The sequence below is a fragment of the Cyprinodon tularosa genome, unplaced genomic scaffold (assembly GCF_016077235.1).
Source record: "Cyprinodon tularosa strain WSP-4 unplaced genomic scaffold, ASM1607723v1 ctg347, whole genome shotgun sequence".
NCBI classification, from domain to species: Eukaryota; Metazoa; Chordata; class Actinopteri; order Cyprinodontiformes; family Cyprinodontidae; genus Cyprinodon; species Cyprinodon tularosa.
This window is the reverse complement of record NW_024039060.1, coordinates 61,521-79,005: the sequence shown is the minus strand read 5'-3', so window position 1 is coordinate 79,005 and position 17,485 is coordinate 61,521. Positions and strand designations below refer to the sequence as shown.

Genomic DNA, 17,485 nt, shown 5'->3' with positions numbered 1-17,485 from the left:
ATGATTAGCAGCAGATCGTTAGAGGTAGATTGTTAGCAGTAGATGGTTAGCAGTGGGTGGTTAGCAGTGGATGGTTAGCAGACGATGGTTAGCAGACAATGGTTAGCAGTAGATGGTTAGCAGTAGATGGTTAGCAGCGGTTGGTTAGCAGTGGATGGTAAGCAAACAATGGTTAGCAGTGGATGGTTAGTAGTAAGTGTTAGCAGTGGACGGTAAGCAGCGGATGGTAAGCAGACGATGGTTAGCAGCGGATGGTTAGCAGTAGATGGTTAGCAGACGATGGTTAGCAGTGGATGGTTAGCAGTAGATGGTTAGCAGACGATGGTTAGCAGTGGATGGTAGCAGTAGATGGTTAGCTGCAGATAGTTAGCAGACAATGGTTAGCAGTAGATGTTAGCAGTAGATGGTTAGTAGCGGGTGGTTAGCAGTGGATGGTTAGCAGACGATGGTTAGCAGTGGATGGTTAGCATTAGATGTTAGCAGTGGACGGTAAGCAGCAGATGGTTAGCAGTAGATTGTTAGCAGACGATGATTAGCAGCGGATGGTTAGCAGTAGATGGTTAGCAGACGATGGTTAGCAGTAGATGGTTAGCAGACGATGGTTAGCAGTGGATAGTAGCAGTAGATGGTTAGCTGCAGATAGTTAGCAGAAGATAGTTAACAGTGGACGGTAAGCAGCAGATGGTTAGCAGACAATGGTTAGCAGACAATGGTTAGCAGTAGATGTTAGCAGTAGATGGTTAGTAGCGGGTGGTTAGCAGTGGATGGTTAGCAGACGATGGTTAGCTGTGGATGGTTAGCATTAGATGTTAGCAGTGGACGGTAAGCAGCAGATGGTTAGCAGTAGATTGTTAGCAGACGATGATTAGCAGCAGATGGTTAGCAGTAGATTGTTAGCAGACGATGATTAGCAGCAGATGGTTAGAGGTAGATGGTTAGCAGTAGATGGTTAGCTGTAGACGATTAGCTGCGGATGGTTAACAGTGGATGGTAGCACTGCCTGGTTAGCAGTGGATGGTTAGCAGTGGAGGATTAGCAATGGCTCATTGGCAGGTTAGTAGTGGATGGTTAGCAGCAGATGGTTAACAGCGGATGGTTAACAGCGGATGGTTGGCAGCGGATGGTTGGCAGCGAATGGTTAGCAGCAGATGGTTAGCGGCGGATGGTTAGCAGCGGATGGTTAGTAGTGGCTGGTTAGCAGTGTATGGTTAGCAGTGGAGGATTAGCAAGGGCTCATTAGCAGGTTAGTAGTGGGTGGTTATCAGTGGCTCATTATCAGGTTAGTAGTGGGTGGTTATCAGTGGCTCATTAGCAGGTTAGTAGTGGATGGTTAGCAGTAGATGGTTAACAGTGGATGGTTAACAGTGGATGGTTAGCAGTGGATGGTTAACAGTGGATGGTTAACAGTGGATGGTTAGCAGTGGATGGTTAGCAGTGGAAGGTTAGCAGTGGATGGTTAACAGTGGATGGTTAGCAGCGGATGGTTAGCAGTACCTCAGTAGCATTGGATGGTTAGTTGTGAATAGTTAGCGCTGGTTTGTTAGCAGTACCTCAGTAGCGGTGGCTGTTTCTAAATGGACCTGTCTGCATGCCTTGTTCTCCTCAGGGACAGCATCAGGAGCATCTCATTGGGGACGAACAGCAATGACGTGGCCATCCCTCTGACAGGAGTCAAAGAAGCATCCGCTCTGGACTTCGATGTTTCTGAAAGGAGAATCTATTGGACAGACGTTCAGGCCAAGGTAGGCCCGGCGGTTCCAGAACCAGTTCTGTTTGACACAGACAGGAAGCCGCACCTTTCTCACCCTTACCTCCCATCTGTCCTTCAGACCATCAGCAGGGCGTACATGAACGGCAGCTCCGTGGAGCACGTCATTGAGTTCGGACTGGACTACCCTGAAGGAATGGCCATCGACTGGATGGGCCGGAACATCTACTGGGCCGACACCGGAACCAACCGCATCGAGGTGGCGCGGCTAGATGGCCAGCACCGACAGGTTCTGGTCTGTAAGGATCTGGACAACCCCCGCCTGCTGGATAACCCTCGATCTCTGGCACTGGATCCGGCCCACGGGTAGGACAGCGCCGCGTGTTTGATCCCAGTTCCTGACAACACTGGTCCCATTAGATCAGTGTGGAAACCAGTTACAGATGGAAGTTCTGACCAAATTAGGCTCAGTGAGAATCAGAAGCTTGGAGGCGAATAAGACTCACAATAATCCTCTTGAAACGCGTCGCACTGCTTCCTCCTCCTCCTCCTCCATCCTTATTTTTCCAGCTGCCTTCTTTTTTGTCCTTTCTCTGATATTCTCATCTCCTTACATCTTTCCTTCATTCCTCCTTCCTCACATCATTTACTGACCATGCGTGCCACAGAATGCTGCCTTTGGCGTGTTCTTATGGCTACCAGGGGCCCCAGCACTACAGTTCTGAACACCACCGGTGTTTGCGGGTAGGGGAGTGGGGGTGGAAATTCTGCTCCCTTCTGCCATAACATCCAGGGCAGTCATAGGAGCTCTTAAGTGTTGATAAGGGGGAGGCCGAATCCAAAACAACACTTATTGTTTTGAGAGCAGGTTGCACAGGTATTTTCCGTCAACCTTGAGTCTTTGCTGGCTCTACGTGGTGAATCCAATATTCCAAATTTGTTTAGCTTTTCCACCTTGAAGCGAGCGTGCACATCCAAGATATTATCCCATCTTACCTTTGACTTCAACCCACCCAGCATATGGCTCAGCTCTCAATCTTGCTCATTCTCTGCCTGATCAATTCCCAAATTGCCGCCGACATCCTCCGTAATTGTAGATACATCAGGTATCCTCCAAATCCAAATTTAAGAAAAGAGTATGATAAATCCGAAAATCCAGAAATCTATGATATCCTCCACTAACAAACTGTAAAACACACCATCCTCCAAGCCTTCCAGGAGACCATGGTCTTTCCCATGAAATATGTCCTTGTAGGACAGGACGGGTCTCGTTATCCGTCTTTGGATCAATTGATTAATTGCATTGAGAGACCAGCTGACCAGATCCATGGTTTGCATTGGGGTTATACATGCATGAATACGCTGATATTTTTTTAAACAAATGCATCAGTTCAGTTCTTATCATTCAATAAAACATGATGGGAGGATTGGATGTGGGATGTTTATCACAGCTGCTGCTCTCTCCACAGCTACATGTACTGGACGGAGTGGGGGGGCCGTCCCCGCATAGCCAGAGCCTATATGGACGGCAGCACCATCACCACCCTGGTGGATAAAGTGGGCCGAGCCAACGGACTGACCATCGACTACCTGGACCATCGGCTCTACTGGACCGATCTGGATACCTACATGATCGAGAGCACCAACATGCAAGGTTGGTTTTTTACCGATGACAAGAAGTCAGGAAGAAGGAACCTTTCTGAAAGCATGAAGTAGGCACGGCGTCCTCCTGCTGTGTGAGGAACAGATCCAGCTTCCACAGATGGATCCAGAGGAGAGGATGCAGAACTTTGAACAGCTGTTCTGATTTCTGGTTTCTCCTCCAGGCCTCCAGAGGGAGATCATCATAGACGACCTTCCTCGCCCCTTTGGACTCACCCAGTACAGGGACTTCATCTACTGGACCGACTTTAACCAGCGCAGTATCGAGCAGGCCGACAAGCGCAGTGGCCAGAACCGCACCGTTGTGCTGCAGGTACTGAAGCGGCTGCAGGTGGCGCTCTACGAGCCGTCAGATGCTGACCTAACAGCCACTGTGTTTCCTCAGGGTCAGCTGGAGCTCATGCTGGACATCCTGGTATTCCACTCGTCCCGTCAGGATGGTTCCAACGACTGCTCCCAGAACAACGGCAACTGTGCCCACCTCTGCCTGGCCACTCCTGCCGGCGCCCAGTGCCGCTGCGCCTTCCACTACACCCTAAACGCCGATGGGAGAAACTGCAGCTGTGAGTACAGACCCCCACAGTGGCAGCTGGAGTCATATGAGCTCTTAAGTCTGAAACATACTAAGGCATTGGCTTGTTGCGGCGGTCTGTGTGCACCGCGCATGAGCCCATAGAAGCGAATGAAGGTGCAGTACCCGCTAAAACCACAGAGGGGCAGTGATCAACTTAAAGATCAGAAAGGCAGAAAAAAGGCGACTGAGTATTGGGGCCATTTTTTTTTATGTTTTCATTTTGAGAATAAAGATTATAAAGTATAACTTCACATGATGCTCCACATTCCTCATTTTAGGGAAGAAAGAGCTTCTGGGAAGAGTTGTCATAAAATAAAACTTGTTTCTCTTAATTTTAGGACTATTCTAGTTCTGACTTTTTTCATATAATATTATGACTTTATTCTGGTAATTTTACGACTTTATTCTCCAAGTAGAAGAAAAAAAATCTCTAGCCTGGCCCTAATGCTCCGTCGTAGGAGGATGAATAGATATTATGCACTTAAAAAAAAGTTTTTTTTCTTATTTTAAGCGTAAATCATCTTATTCCAGTGGTAAATCTGTCTCATTTACCTGCTGAAATCAAGAAAAATGTCGATTTTTGAGGCATTAGGGGGCGCTGCTGCCCAACACGTCCCATAAACCATAAAGCTGCAGATGCAGGTATGATGATATCAGCCTCACATGATTTTCTTTTCTGACAAACTGCATCTATGTTGTTTTGTAAGAGGCATGTATTCAACTAATCTGTAAAAGGTTAAATACACCAAATCAAATCATTTAAGTTTGCCGTTTGTCTTTCTTCTGTGTGGACCTTCCAGACGCCTGGCTAAAACTCACTCACTTCATCCAAATGTGAAAAAAACACAAATAGTTGAATTCAGGAAATTTAAAATTCATTCATTTCTTGTAAAAATAACTATTTTCACAGATTGTTCATTCATCTCTAGCAGCAAGTTGTGTGCAGAATAATAGCAGCCCAACATTTCTGTCCAGATCTCTCTTTTTTTGGCTAAAATTGTTAATTAATGAAAATGTTGACTGGAGAGGAGAACATCTGAAAGTTAGGCTGCTCGGCTGAAATGATGTTAAATGGTTTTAAAGGATAAATTACTTCCAGATCCACCTTGTTTTGCCAATAATCTGTATAAACTGTGTTATAGAGCCGTCTATGTGTCTTTGACATCATTTTATTGCAGCCCTGCCTAAAGCTGAAACAATTAATTGCATTAATTGATTATTAAAATAATCATCTACTTTATTTTCAATTCAGTTTATTTCTATAACGCCAATTCATATCATGTTATCTCAGGTCACTTTATACAGACAATTTAACCAGATCATCCAGTCAGATTGATTCAATGTTTTCTATCTAAGGAAAACCAGCTGATTGCATCGACTCATTGATTCTTCAGCAATCCCTCACACTAAGCATGCTTGTAGCGACAGTGGAGAGGAAAAACTTCCTTTGAACAGGAAGAAATCTCCAGCTCAGTGTGAGCGGCCATCTGCTGAGGCTGACAGGGGTTCGAGGATACAGAAGCAGACATAGAAAAAGAAGCATAGATACAAAAGGCAACTGTCAACCAGCTCCACAGGCGGCCCCGTCCAGGAAACACACAGCCAGGCAGACGAGCTTCCCTCTGATCCACCCGAACCTTCAGAACCATTTGATTTTATATCCTCCCACTGGGAACAAGGCTTGCAGCGTGATCGGTGCCAAGTTACAAATATTCAGAGGTTCATGACGCAATCTTGACTAGGTGAAGATTGCGTCCCTTTTGGCCCCCTCACGCCCTCTGGCAAGTATAAACCCGGCTTTAGAGGCAGCAAAAACATGAAGCATTCCCAAAAGGTCTAAATAAGAAAGAAAAGCATTTAAACATTGATGAAACTTTTCTTTCATTCTAAATATTTAAACTATGTGGTTTCTAACCCTTTTAAAGACATTAAAAACATGGAATCTGGCTTCATGTTGATCAAACAGCGGCAGCGCTTTGACCAGAAAGCTGCTTTCTGTCACAGTTTAGCAGATCCTGTGACTTAGTCTGGAACGACCAAATGCCAAATATATTACATGTTTTTAAAGTTTTTAACCCTGCTAGTATGCAGGTTACTGCAGGTTTTAAAATATGGAGCAAAAAAATGACAAAAAGCAGATAAAATGACTTGTGCTGCAAGGAAAAGTTCAATAAATTAAAAGTCTGTTTTTGTTCTGCTTGATAAAATAAGTGGGATAAGCTTTCTAAGCTTTTGTCTGACTTTATAGAGGTACAGATCTATTTCATGAAAGCTGAACATCTGTGCTCCTTCCAGTTGTACTTAGATGGTGTCGTTTAACCCGTTCTCCTCTGTTAGCGTGTGGAAGGCTAGCTGGTGACCCGCTGGTCGTCTCATGACCTCCTGCTCTTCCCGTCTCTCTGCAGCTCCTCTAAGTTTCCTGCTCTTCAGTCAGAGGGCCAGCATCAGCAGGATGGTGTTAGGAGATCAGAGTCCTGACATAATCCTTCCGATCCACGTCACGAAGAACGTCCGAGCCGTCAGCTACGACCCGCTGGAGCGGCTGGTCTATTGGGTGGATGGACGGCAGAACATACGAAGGGCCAGAGACGATGGAAGCATGGTAACGCTGCCGGCAGAAGGAGAACAGCTCCTGCCGCTGCAGATGTTGACCTTTGCCCTCTGTGGTGCTCTCCAGGCTTCCATCGTGGCAAGCAGCCCTGCTCAACAGGTGGACAACCAGCTCCACGACCTGAGCCTCGATCCCTACAGCCGCCACATCTACTGGACCTGTGAGACCACCAACACCATCAACGTTCAGAAGATGGACGGCCGCATGGTGGGCGTGGTCCTCAAGGACGACACGGACAAGCCCAGAGCCATCGTGGTCAACGCAGAGAAAGGGTAACTATGGTGGCGGCGGACAGAGGGACGGACACGTGCAGGAGTTTAAAGGTCCATCTCCTCTCCACAGGTGCATGTACTTCACCACAGTGCAGGAGCACTCTGCCAAGATCGAAGCAGCCAGTCTGGACGGGACTGAGAGGGAGTCCCTGTTCTCCACCGGCCTCATCAGGCCTGTAGCTCTGGCTCTGGACAACAAGCTGGGGAAGCTGTTCTGGGTTGACGCTGACCTGAAGCGCATCGAGAGCAGCGACCTGACGGGTGAGTTCTCCTTAGCTCCTGAGCCCGCTCAGCCTTAAACGCACCTCAACGCGTGGAAACTCCAAGGCTCTAAACTCTGAAAGCGGCAGGTGTCTGACTTTCTGAGAAACGAAAACAATCAGGGTTAAAGATGTCCTATTTTCTAAGCACTGAGCTGGTTTTGTTACCATCAAAGATCCTCCAGCTCCTGCCTAACTGTTTATTTCTACCATTCTTTGGAAAAACTTGTCTGTTTTGCCTTAAAAAACTTAAAGCTCCTGTCACACCTTGACGATATAGACCTGGGTATGCCTGACGTACGCAAAATCTGGCAGAAACACTGGCATACGTTGTTTAAGTTATGAACATGCTGAAGTACGCTGAAATCCGCTGGAACATGTAGATATACAGAAAGTGCGTATTCCAGCGTCTGCCATCCGTGGGCTGTCAGTTCCAGGTCAGTTATCTGATGGTTGACATCGTTCAGTGTCAGTTCCTCATCAGTTTTGGCGTCTAGCTTATCCTAAACCTCTGAGTAACTTGTGCATAACTTATCAAGAACTTCTCTCCAATGCATATCAACGTATCTGACGTGTTTCAGACGAGCGCTGAACGTGTTTCTTTAGGCTCCTTTCACACCTTGCTGATTTGTCCGGCATCTGCCTAACGTCCCAGGATCTCCTAAACGCTGGCATAGGCTGACCTTTCTATGTATTTTTTCTATTCTGGGCGTATACATCGAGTATTCATAACGAGTCCAGAACTTCTATCCAACGACAGCCTAACTTCTGCATAACGCAATGTAATGCCCAGGAAATGATGCACAAGCAAGTGTCCAGAGGCGCCCGCCCTGCAGAAAAAGATTTCTTTGATTGCGGTATTAACCTAGCTGCTGTTTACCGCCCGCCCAAAAAAAGAAAAAGAAAGAAAGCAGGTTTTTGGTGTCAGCAGATTGAGCGTCATGTCTGCTAGGAAGTTTGTTGGTGGTGGGCGTGAACGCAGGGAGGATCCATCACCCTCACCTTCTGGCTCACCCTATGATGGGGATGAAGTCTGGAGGAGAACTGATGGTTTCCTCCTGTGAACCCCCTTTATACCAAAACGCTGCTAATACGCCATTATTTGTGGACCCAGCCGGTGTAGAACCTGGGATTACGGACCCAGCCGGTGTAGAACCCGGGATTATGGACCCAGCCGGTGTAGAACCTGGGATTACGGACCCATCCGGTGTAGAACCCAGGATTATGGACCCAGCCAGTGTAGAACCCGGGATTACGGACCCAGCCGGTGTAGAACCTGGGCTTTTGGACCCAGCCGGTGTAGAACCTGGGATTACGGACCCAGCCGGTGTAGAACCCGGGATTATAGACCCAGCCGGTGTAGAACCCGGGATTATGGACCCAGCCGGTGTAGAACCTGGGATTACGGACCCATCCGGTGTAGAACCCGGGATTATGGACCCAGCCAGTGTAGAACCCGGGATTACGGACCCAGCCGGTGTAGAACCTGGGATTTTGGACCCAGCCGGTGTAGAACCTGGGATTACGGACCCAGCCGGTGTAGAACCCGGGATTATAGACCCTGCCGGTGTAGAACCTGGGATTATGGACCCAGCCGGTTTAAAACCTGGGATTATGGACCCAGCCCGTGTAGAACCTGAGATTATGGACCCAGCCGGTGTAGAACCCGGGATTATGGACCCAGCCGGTTTAAAACCTGGGATTATGGACCCAGCCCGTATAGAACCTGAGATTATGGACCCAGCCCGTGTAGAACCTGAGATTATGGACCCAGCCGGTGTAGAACCCGGGATTATGGACCCAGCCGGTTTAAAACCTGGGATTATGGACCCAGCCCGTGTAGAACCTGGGATTATGGACCCAGTCGGTGTAGAACCCGGGATTATGGACCCAGTCGGTGTAGAACCCGGGATTATGGACCCAGTCGGTGTAGAACCCGGGATTATGGACCCAGCCGGTGTAGAACCTTGGATTACGGACCCTGCCGGTGTAGAACCCGGGATTATGGACCCAGCCAGTGTAGAACCTGGGATTATGGGCCATGTCTCCAGAACATTTGTGTTTCTGTGGGGACAAGTAGAGATTAGAAGCAGGCTTTTTTAGAGCTGGTTTTCCTCATTTATTTTTTATTTATTTTGTTTCCCTGTGCTCATCCAAAAGTCTTTGTTGTTAATATCAGCTGTTGCTGCGACGTTTCAGCTTTGCTGCGATGTTTCAGCTTTGCTGCGATGTTTCAGCTTTGCTGTGATGTTTCAGCTTTGCTGCGATGTTTCCGCTTTGCTGCGATGTTTCAGCTTTGCTGCGATGTTTCCGCTTTGCTGCGATGTTTCAGCTTTGCTGTGATGTTTCCGCTTTGCTGCGATGTTTCCGCTTTGCTGCGATGTTTCAGCTTTGCTGCGATGTTTCAGCTTTGCTGCGATGTTTCCGCTTTGCTGCGATGTTTCCGCTTTGCTGCGATGTTTCCGCTTTGCTGCGATGTTTCAGCTTTGCTGCGATGTTTCCGCTTTGCTGCGATGTTTCCGCTTTGCTGTGATGTTTCAGCTTTGCTGCGATGTTTCCGCTTTGCTGTGATGTTTCAGCTTTGCTGCGATGTTTCAGCTTTGCTGCGATGTTTCAGCTTTGCTGCGATGTTTCCGCTTTGCTGCGATGTTTCCACTTTGCTGCGATGTTTCAGCTTTGCTGCGATGTTTCAGCTTTGCTGCGATGTTTCCGCTTTGCTGTGATGTTTCAGCTTTGCTGCGATGTTTCAGCTTTGCTGCGATGTTTCAGCTTTGCTGTGATGTTTCAGCTTTGCTGCGATGTTTCCGCTTTGCTGTGATGTTTCAGCTTTGCTGCGATGTTTCAGCTTTGCTGCGATGTTTCAGCTTTGCTGCGATGTTTCCGCTTTGCTGCGATGTTTCCACTTTGCTGCGATGTTTCAGCTTTGCTGCGATGTTTCAGCTTTGCTGCGATGTTTCCGCTTTGCTGTGATGTTTCAGCTTTGCTGCGATGTTTCAACCTTGCTGTGATGTTTAGGGTTAACATTTTTCCTCTCTTCTCCAGGGGCCAATCGTATTGTTCTGCAGGATTCCAACATTCTGCTGCCGATGGGCCTGACGGTTCTAGGAGACCATCTGTACTGGATCGACCGGCAGCAACAGATGATCGAACGGGTGGATAAACTGACAGGAGAGGGCCGCACACGCATCCAGGGACGGATATCATACCTGACATCCATCCATGCAGCAGAGGAGATGGACCCGCAGGACTTTGGTAGAGATGTGTCTCTCTGATTGGTTCATCAGGGACACCGTACCAAACTGGCTCTGATGGTTCACATGCTTTTTGTTTCTGCATCCAGCTTCCCATCCCTGTTCCCGGGACAATGGAGGCTGTTCTCACATCTGCATTGCAAAGGGTGATGGGACATCCAGCTGCTCCTGTCCCATGCATCTGGTCTTACTCCAGGACCTGCTGCACTGCGGAGGTAAACCACCAGCAACCAGCAGGAAGTGCTGCCTTTCTCTCCTCCTGCTGTTTCCTGTAACCCACTGCTTCGTCTCCCTCAGAGCCTCCCACCTGCTCCACAGAGCAGTTCACATGCTCCACTGGAGAAATCGGCTGTATACCCATGGCGTGGCGTTGTGACCATTTCCCAGAGTGTGAAGATGGCAGCGATGAAGAAAACTGTCCCATCTGCTCCTCCCTCCAGTTCCAGTGTGACGAAGGAAGCTGCATCGACATTCAGAAGCGGTGCGACGGGGAACCGGACTGCCCCGATAAGTCTGATGAGCATGAATGCAACAGTACGTGATGAACTGCAGACGCTGCACTCCATCTTTTTCACTCAGTCTGAACCCAAACGGTGGAGCAGAGTCTCAGAACTAGAACCACCGAACCGGCGTGGAAAAAAAAGATTTACTATGAGAGTGAGACGAGGAGGATCAGGACAATATGGAAGATAAGGAACAGAGAGATTAGAGGGAATATATAGGAGGCAGGATGCAGACCAGAGCAGCTAATCAGAGGGAGGTAGAGAGAAATACAACCAAAAGGGAAATGAACCAGTTTTCTAGTTTAAGTTTTTCACCGTTTGATTCCTTGCATCAACCTTATAAATGATCTATATCCAGCCATTCAGCATAGATCCTGCTACATGGCTGCACATCTTATTCTGGCATTTGGCCAATTAGATGAGCCCTTGAATGATACATTATCTACTGGAAATTAAGCTGGAAAAAAAATGTAGGGCAAGAAAAAAAAGGTAAAAACTAATTGAAACGTTCAAAAAGTTAATAAGCCTCGTTAACAATTATATTTAGGTTTATAAACTAAAAAATGTCAGTTCCAGTATCAGCATTAATGCCTCTAAGGTTATGTTGGACTAAAAAAATCTGGGTTTTTCATGAATTTCTTATAGAAAAACTTTCATTATTTTTCCTAATATATTCTGGCAAATTGGCATTTCTTGTTATTACATTGACATTCATTTTTGCCATCAGAATATCCATATTTCTAGAATGTTCCAAAGCTAATAAGGTCTTTGCCTGGATTCCAATAACACTATTGGCTGGAAATGTTGATTTTCAAAGTATTTCACCGAGCGCCCTATAAAGGGTTAAAAATGAAGAAAACAACATCTGTGATTTAATCCTTTCTCCATGACTGCATGTTAATCATTTTAGTTAAAAAATACATAATAGAACATCATAATTACTGTATTCATTGCTTTGTGTTAAAGTTCATCCTTTGAGTGCTGCACCAATGAAAATAATTTAGTTTTTGCTTCTAAACAAAGTCCTCGAACTAAAAGATGCATGCGAAGGCTTGCAGCCAATCAGATATCCAGGATAATTCCCCCTAAAGACAATATGGCTGCTCCGCCCGCTTCTTCTCCTCACCACCAAATCCCACATCCTCCGTATCCGCCCCGCTCCGCTTCACTGTTCCTTCCATCCTGCTTTGCTCCGAAATCCCTGGAGCTCCAGGAGAGCATAGATATTATTATTAAACCGTAGGAGCAAAACATGCGGTAATAAAATGCTTAATTTAATGTGACATATTAATAAAATCCCATCAGCATCCAGCAGAGGTTCAGTTTCTGCCCAAATATTTTCTTTTTTGATTGATAACTAGGATCATCCATGGTTTGGATGAACTCTGTTCTCTGCTTCTAAACTCAGTATCTCTTCATCCAGGCCTGAGATTAGAAGTTTGTTTAGACTGCATTTGGTTAAACTTTTAAGCCTCTTGGTATAAAATAAATATTTTGATTGCGATGACAAATCTGCTTCTACCAATAGTCTGCATCCAATAATTTAATTTAACGTTCTTAGGTTTTGGGAATATGTAAGAATTATGCTCTAATCTGTATTTACCAATCTATCGTTACCATATTTTTATTTAACAAACCGGATCTTCTTAACGTCCTTTTTCCTGTTTGGTGTGATTGGAATTGCGGATCTTGACCTGGCTGGAGCGGAGTTAAAAAATAGCTCAGCTCCGTATTTTGACGGTGAAGGAAGGAGAAGACGTACGTTTACGATGACGTGCGGAGGAGTAGCGGTGGATGTGGACAAGCTCTCATTGGTTAACATGACAAACAAGCACGACATACGTGAGGGGGGCGGAGACGGAGGGCGTGGAATCTGAGGTTAAGCAGCCTTCAGCTGTGTTTCCCTGTTGATGCTTGATGATTTAGGGAACCTCATAATGGCACAAAACCAGTACAGTCAAATCAAATGACACGTCGTTGGTGTGGCGACAATCCACGATTGTATATTAGTGACAGGGACGGATTTAGGAAATATGGGCCCCCACACAAAGACAGGCAGGGGGCCCTCTGAACTGAGAAGACAACACATAGAACAGACCCATTATAGAGAAATGTTAATAGAATAGACATCCATTATCTGTTCTAGGTTTTGTCCCTCTCTTCTTGTTTTCCTCTCTATGTTTTGTACTCAGCTGACTTTTCATGCTGTCTCTAAAGGAATAAAAGATTTTTTCCAAGCACTAAGCTCACTTAGCTGATTGCTCCTTCCTGTGTTTCTAAAAAGGCCAAAGTAAATAACCCAGTCCTTCTTTTCACTGTAGACAAGCCATGATCTGCTTCTCTGTTCTCCATTTTTCATTTGGATGAAATAATAGCTGCATGAATTATGACAGCAGACAAGATAGAGGAGAGCAGGAGGCGGGGTTACCAATCTACTTGCTCTGGAGAGCAGAGTTCGCTGCTTTTAGATGTTGTCTCCAAAGTCTCCAGTAGCAGAAAAAAGTCGCTACATTTGGCGCTAGGAGCTTTTTAGAAATCAAAGTGCTAGAGGGGTCTGAAAAGTGGCTAAATATAGCGACTAAAGCGCTAAGTTGGCAACACTGCTCTTTGCATGGTTTGTTTTCAAATGGTTTGCTGCTGTCTGTTTGGACCTTTCTGAACATGTGCAGCAAATGAACTGATCCAATATGGTGGACACTGAAGGGGGGGGCTGAGACACTCTTAGTATTATCAGCGTTCTGATGGCATTTTAACCAAAGGATTTTTATCAAAAACATCATTAATGTAAACAAATAAGGAATAGTTGTATTAACCATACATGGAAACAGAGTTTTATGGGGCCCCCAGGAACTTGGGGCCCTAAGCCACTGCATAGTATTGCCTAATGGTAAATCTCTCCCCTGGATTCAGGTTATGATGAGCTAATCTAATGTGCAGAGTTGTAGACCTGGTTTATTTTAATCCTGATTTAATGAAACACCTTGTGCAGTATCTCACCGGTCCACCTCTCCCCCTGTCTTCCAGCCGTCTGCGCTCCCACCCAGTTCCGCTGTGGGGACAACCACTGCATCACCAAGAAGCAGCAGTGTGACAACTACTCCGACTGCCTGGATGGATCGGATGAGCTGGCCTGCGGTAAACACTCAGCAGCAGTTTTTTTCTGGTGGACTTCCTCTCAGCATGTCAGTCACTGGATCTGCTCCTCTTCTTTTGCGTAGATTATATTTCTCCATCCTCAAGCTTCCTTCCGAGTAATGAAACCACCAACCCCATTGGTCCAGTCATCGCCATTATCCTGCTGATGTTTGTGATGGGCGGAGCCTGTTTTGTCTGTCAGCGCGTGGTGTGTCGGCGTTACAAGGGTCCCAACGGGACCTTTCCTCATGAATACATCAGCGGGACGCCGCATGTCCCCCTGAACTTCATCACCCCCAGCAGCTCTCAGCATGGTACCTACCAAGGTGGGGTCTGTTTGTTAGCAGCCGAGCTGTGAGTCCATGAGGTCTGTGTTCTGTTGGGGTGCTGATCAATGGGTTCTGTCTGCAGGGATCTCCTGTGGAAAGTCCACCATGAGCTCAGTCAGCTTGATGGGCAGCAGCAGCAGTGGAGCTCCTCTCTATGACAGGAACCACGTGACCGGAGCTTCATCCAGCAGCTCTTCATCTACCAAAGGAGCCTTCTACCCAAAGGTACCGGCAGCAGAACACACCCTGATCCTACAGCTAGAACCTCAGTGACCAACCACTGTTTTCTGCTGCAGATCCTGAATCCTCCTCCGTCTCCGGCCACTGACCGCTCTCTGTACAACACCGAGGTCTTCTACTCCTCCAACAGTCCGTCTACAACCAGATCGTACAGGTTAGGCTTCCTCAGCCGTCTGTGGCTCATTGCTCCATGTCTGACGCAGAAAATTCACAGCGCTAACGCTGCTAATCCTGCTGATGATGCTAATGCCGCTAACGTTACTATCGCTGCTGATGATACTGATGCTGCTAATGATGCTAGTGCTAACGCCGCTAAGGCTGCTAATCCTGCTAATGACGCTAATGCCGCTAACGCTGCTATCGCTGCTGATGATACTGATGCTGCTAACGCTGCTAATGATGCTAGTGCTAACGCTGCTAATCCTGCTGATGACGCTAATGCTGCTAACACTGCTAATCCTGCTAATGCCGCTAACGCTGCTATCGCTGCTGATGATACTGATGCTGCTAACGCTGCTAATGATGCTAGTGCTAACGCTGCTAATCCTGCTGATGACGCTAACGCTGCTATTGCTGCCAATGATACCGATGCTGCTAACGCTGATGATGATGCTGGTGCTAACGCCGCAAATACTGCTAATCATGCTGATGACGCTAATGCCGCTCACGCTGCTATCGCTGCTGATGATACTGTTGCTGCTAACGCTGCTAATAATGCTAATGCTACTATCGCTGCTTATGGTGCTAACGCTGCTGCTGATGCTAACACTGCTATCGCTGCTGAGAATGCTAATACAGCTAATGCTGCTAATACCGCTGATAATGCTAACACTGCTGATGATGGTAATGCTGCTGAGAATGCTAACACTGCTAATGATACTAATGCTGCTAACACTGCTGATGATGCTAATACTGCTAATGCTTCTAACACTGCTGCTAATGCTACTGAGCTGCTAACACTGCTGATGATGCTAATCCTGCTAATGCTGCTGATGATGCTGATGCTGCTTATGCTGCTAACGCTGATGCTAATACTGCTAATGCTTCTAACACTGCTGCTAATGCTACTGAGCTGCTAACACTGCTGATGATGCTAATCCTGCTAATGCTGCTGATGATGCTGATGCTGCTTATGCTGCTAACGCTGATGCTAATGATTCTAAAGCTGCTGCTAACACTACTGATGATACTAACACTTCTGCTGGTGCTAATGCCGCTGATGATGCTAATGCTGCTAACGCTGATGCTAATGATTCTAACGCTGCTGCTAACGCTAACGCTACTGATGATACTAACGCTTCTGCTAGTGCTAATGCTGCTGATGCTGAGAGCAAAACATCGTCTTCTGTACTAACTCTCTCTTGTTTCCTCCACAGGCCGTACCACCCAGTGCGTGGGGCTGCCCCCCCCACCACCCCCTGCAGCACAGACGTCTGTGACAGTGACTACACCCCCCACCCCATCCCCACTGCTCCTCCGCTGTCAGCAGGACGCTGGAAGGCCTCGGGTCACGCCGTCCCTGGAAAACCTCATAAATACTACATGGACCTGAACTCAGACTCTGACCCCTACCCCCCCGCCCCCCACCCCACGCTCTCAGTACATGTCCGCTGAGGAAAGTTGCCCCCCCTCCCCGTCCACTGAACGATCCTACTTCCACCTGTGCCCCCCTCCTCCTTCACCTTGCACCGACTCGTCGTGACCCCCCCCCCCCCCACCCACCCCATAGAGAAACAAAGGGATGAAGTGAACCAGTGAATCTGCTTCTGGACGAACGGACGTGAAACCAGGTTAGGAGCCTCTAAGCTCCTCCTTCCTCTGTCATTCCAGTCAGCCTCAGGTCGACCCCCCCGCGCTTGAGGAGCTAAGCTGTGCTGCTGATGCTTTACCTCAAAACCTCAGAAGATAAATCAGCGAACCCCCCACCCCCCCACTAAATGACCGTCCTGTGAGCCTGAAGCCGCCGTTCTCCTCCTGTCCCCGGATCCGCTCCACTGTCTGTCTTCTGGACATTTTCCTGATGAGAAGCAGACTGACTGAATGACTGGAGGCTGGAAAAGTTTGGAAAATCTTTTCAGTGTTTTCCAGGTGTGGATGAATACGGGATTGAGGAAGATCTTTTCTTCTCCAGACTTTTTTTCTTAAATAATCCTGTTTTCCACCTTTTATCCTGGTCTCTTCTCAATGTTTTCCTGCGTCCTCCATTCCTTCCAAGTTTCCTTCTGATTTCCTCTTCGTCTCCTCTCCTTTGCTTCTATCCATCCTTCCTCACATCCTTTCCTTCCTCTACCAACACGTGCCCTTAAATGAACTCTAAAGTCTGATTGTGTGAAAGTCTGGACTCTTTGGATGGAACCTGTGACTCTGTGACCTTTAGCTGAGGGTCACCGGCTAACAAGCAGGAACAGGTCGAGCTATAAGCTACACGCTGCATGTGGAATGAAGTCATTTATGAAGTGAGAGCCAACCTTCGGGAATCCGACCTCTGACCTTCTTCTCCTGGTCCAGTTTACCAAATGTACCTTTGCTGCTATTATGTACAGAATCAACCAGATGCTATGACATTACTCCGAAATGCCAAAATGATCCTTGTCATCCTGACAACAGATGATGAAGCTATTTTACAACTAATAACGAATTATTCTCCAGCGTTTTTTTGCGTTAGTATATTTCTGCTAGCATGTACTCGTCTGTATTCACCGTCAGCCTCAACTCTAATTGGACCCAAACCCAGGAACCGTGGAAACTTCTAGAACAAAACCAAAGCTTGTTTCACTCATACCGTTTACCTTCATCTTGATTTCAGTCTCATTTTGTAAAATATATATATATATTTTTATATATATATATATATATATATATATATATATATATATATATATATATATATATATATATATATATATATATATATATTGTGGAAATAATTTTCTTATGCTT

General features: G+C 46.8%; 1 protein-coding gene across 1 annotated transcript in view; it reads left to right on the top strand.

The window, feature by feature from the left end:
* Positions 1–16,269, top strand: part of lrp5 (low density lipoprotein receptor-related protein 5) — a 55,876-nt gene extending 39,607 nt beyond the window's left edge. Inside the window, 17 exon segments of the mRNA XM_038294848.1 lie at positions 1,607–1,742; positions 1,830–2,074; positions 3,178–3,362; positions 3,535–3,683; positions 3,756–3,933; positions 6,350–6,546; positions 6,622–6,827; positions 6,898–7,088; positions 10,130–10,339; positions 10,428–10,553; positions 10,636–10,872; positions 13,866–13,976; positions 14,060–14,302; positions 14,388–14,530; positions 14,602–14,699; positions 15,922–16,117; positions 16,119–16,269. Of these exon segments, the coding sequence (XP_038150776.1) occupies positions 1,607–1,742; positions 1,830–2,074; positions 3,178–3,362; positions 3,535–3,683; positions 3,756–3,933; positions 6,350–6,546; positions 6,622–6,827; positions 6,898–7,088; positions 10,130–10,339; positions 10,428–10,553; positions 10,636–10,872; positions 13,866–13,976; positions 14,060–14,302; positions 14,388–14,530; positions 14,602–14,699; positions 15,922–16,117; positions 16,119–16,247 (2,980 nt within the window). The 3' untranslated portion in view covers positions 16,248–16,269.
* The last annotated feature ends 1,216 nt before the right edge of the window (positions 16,270–17,485 follow it).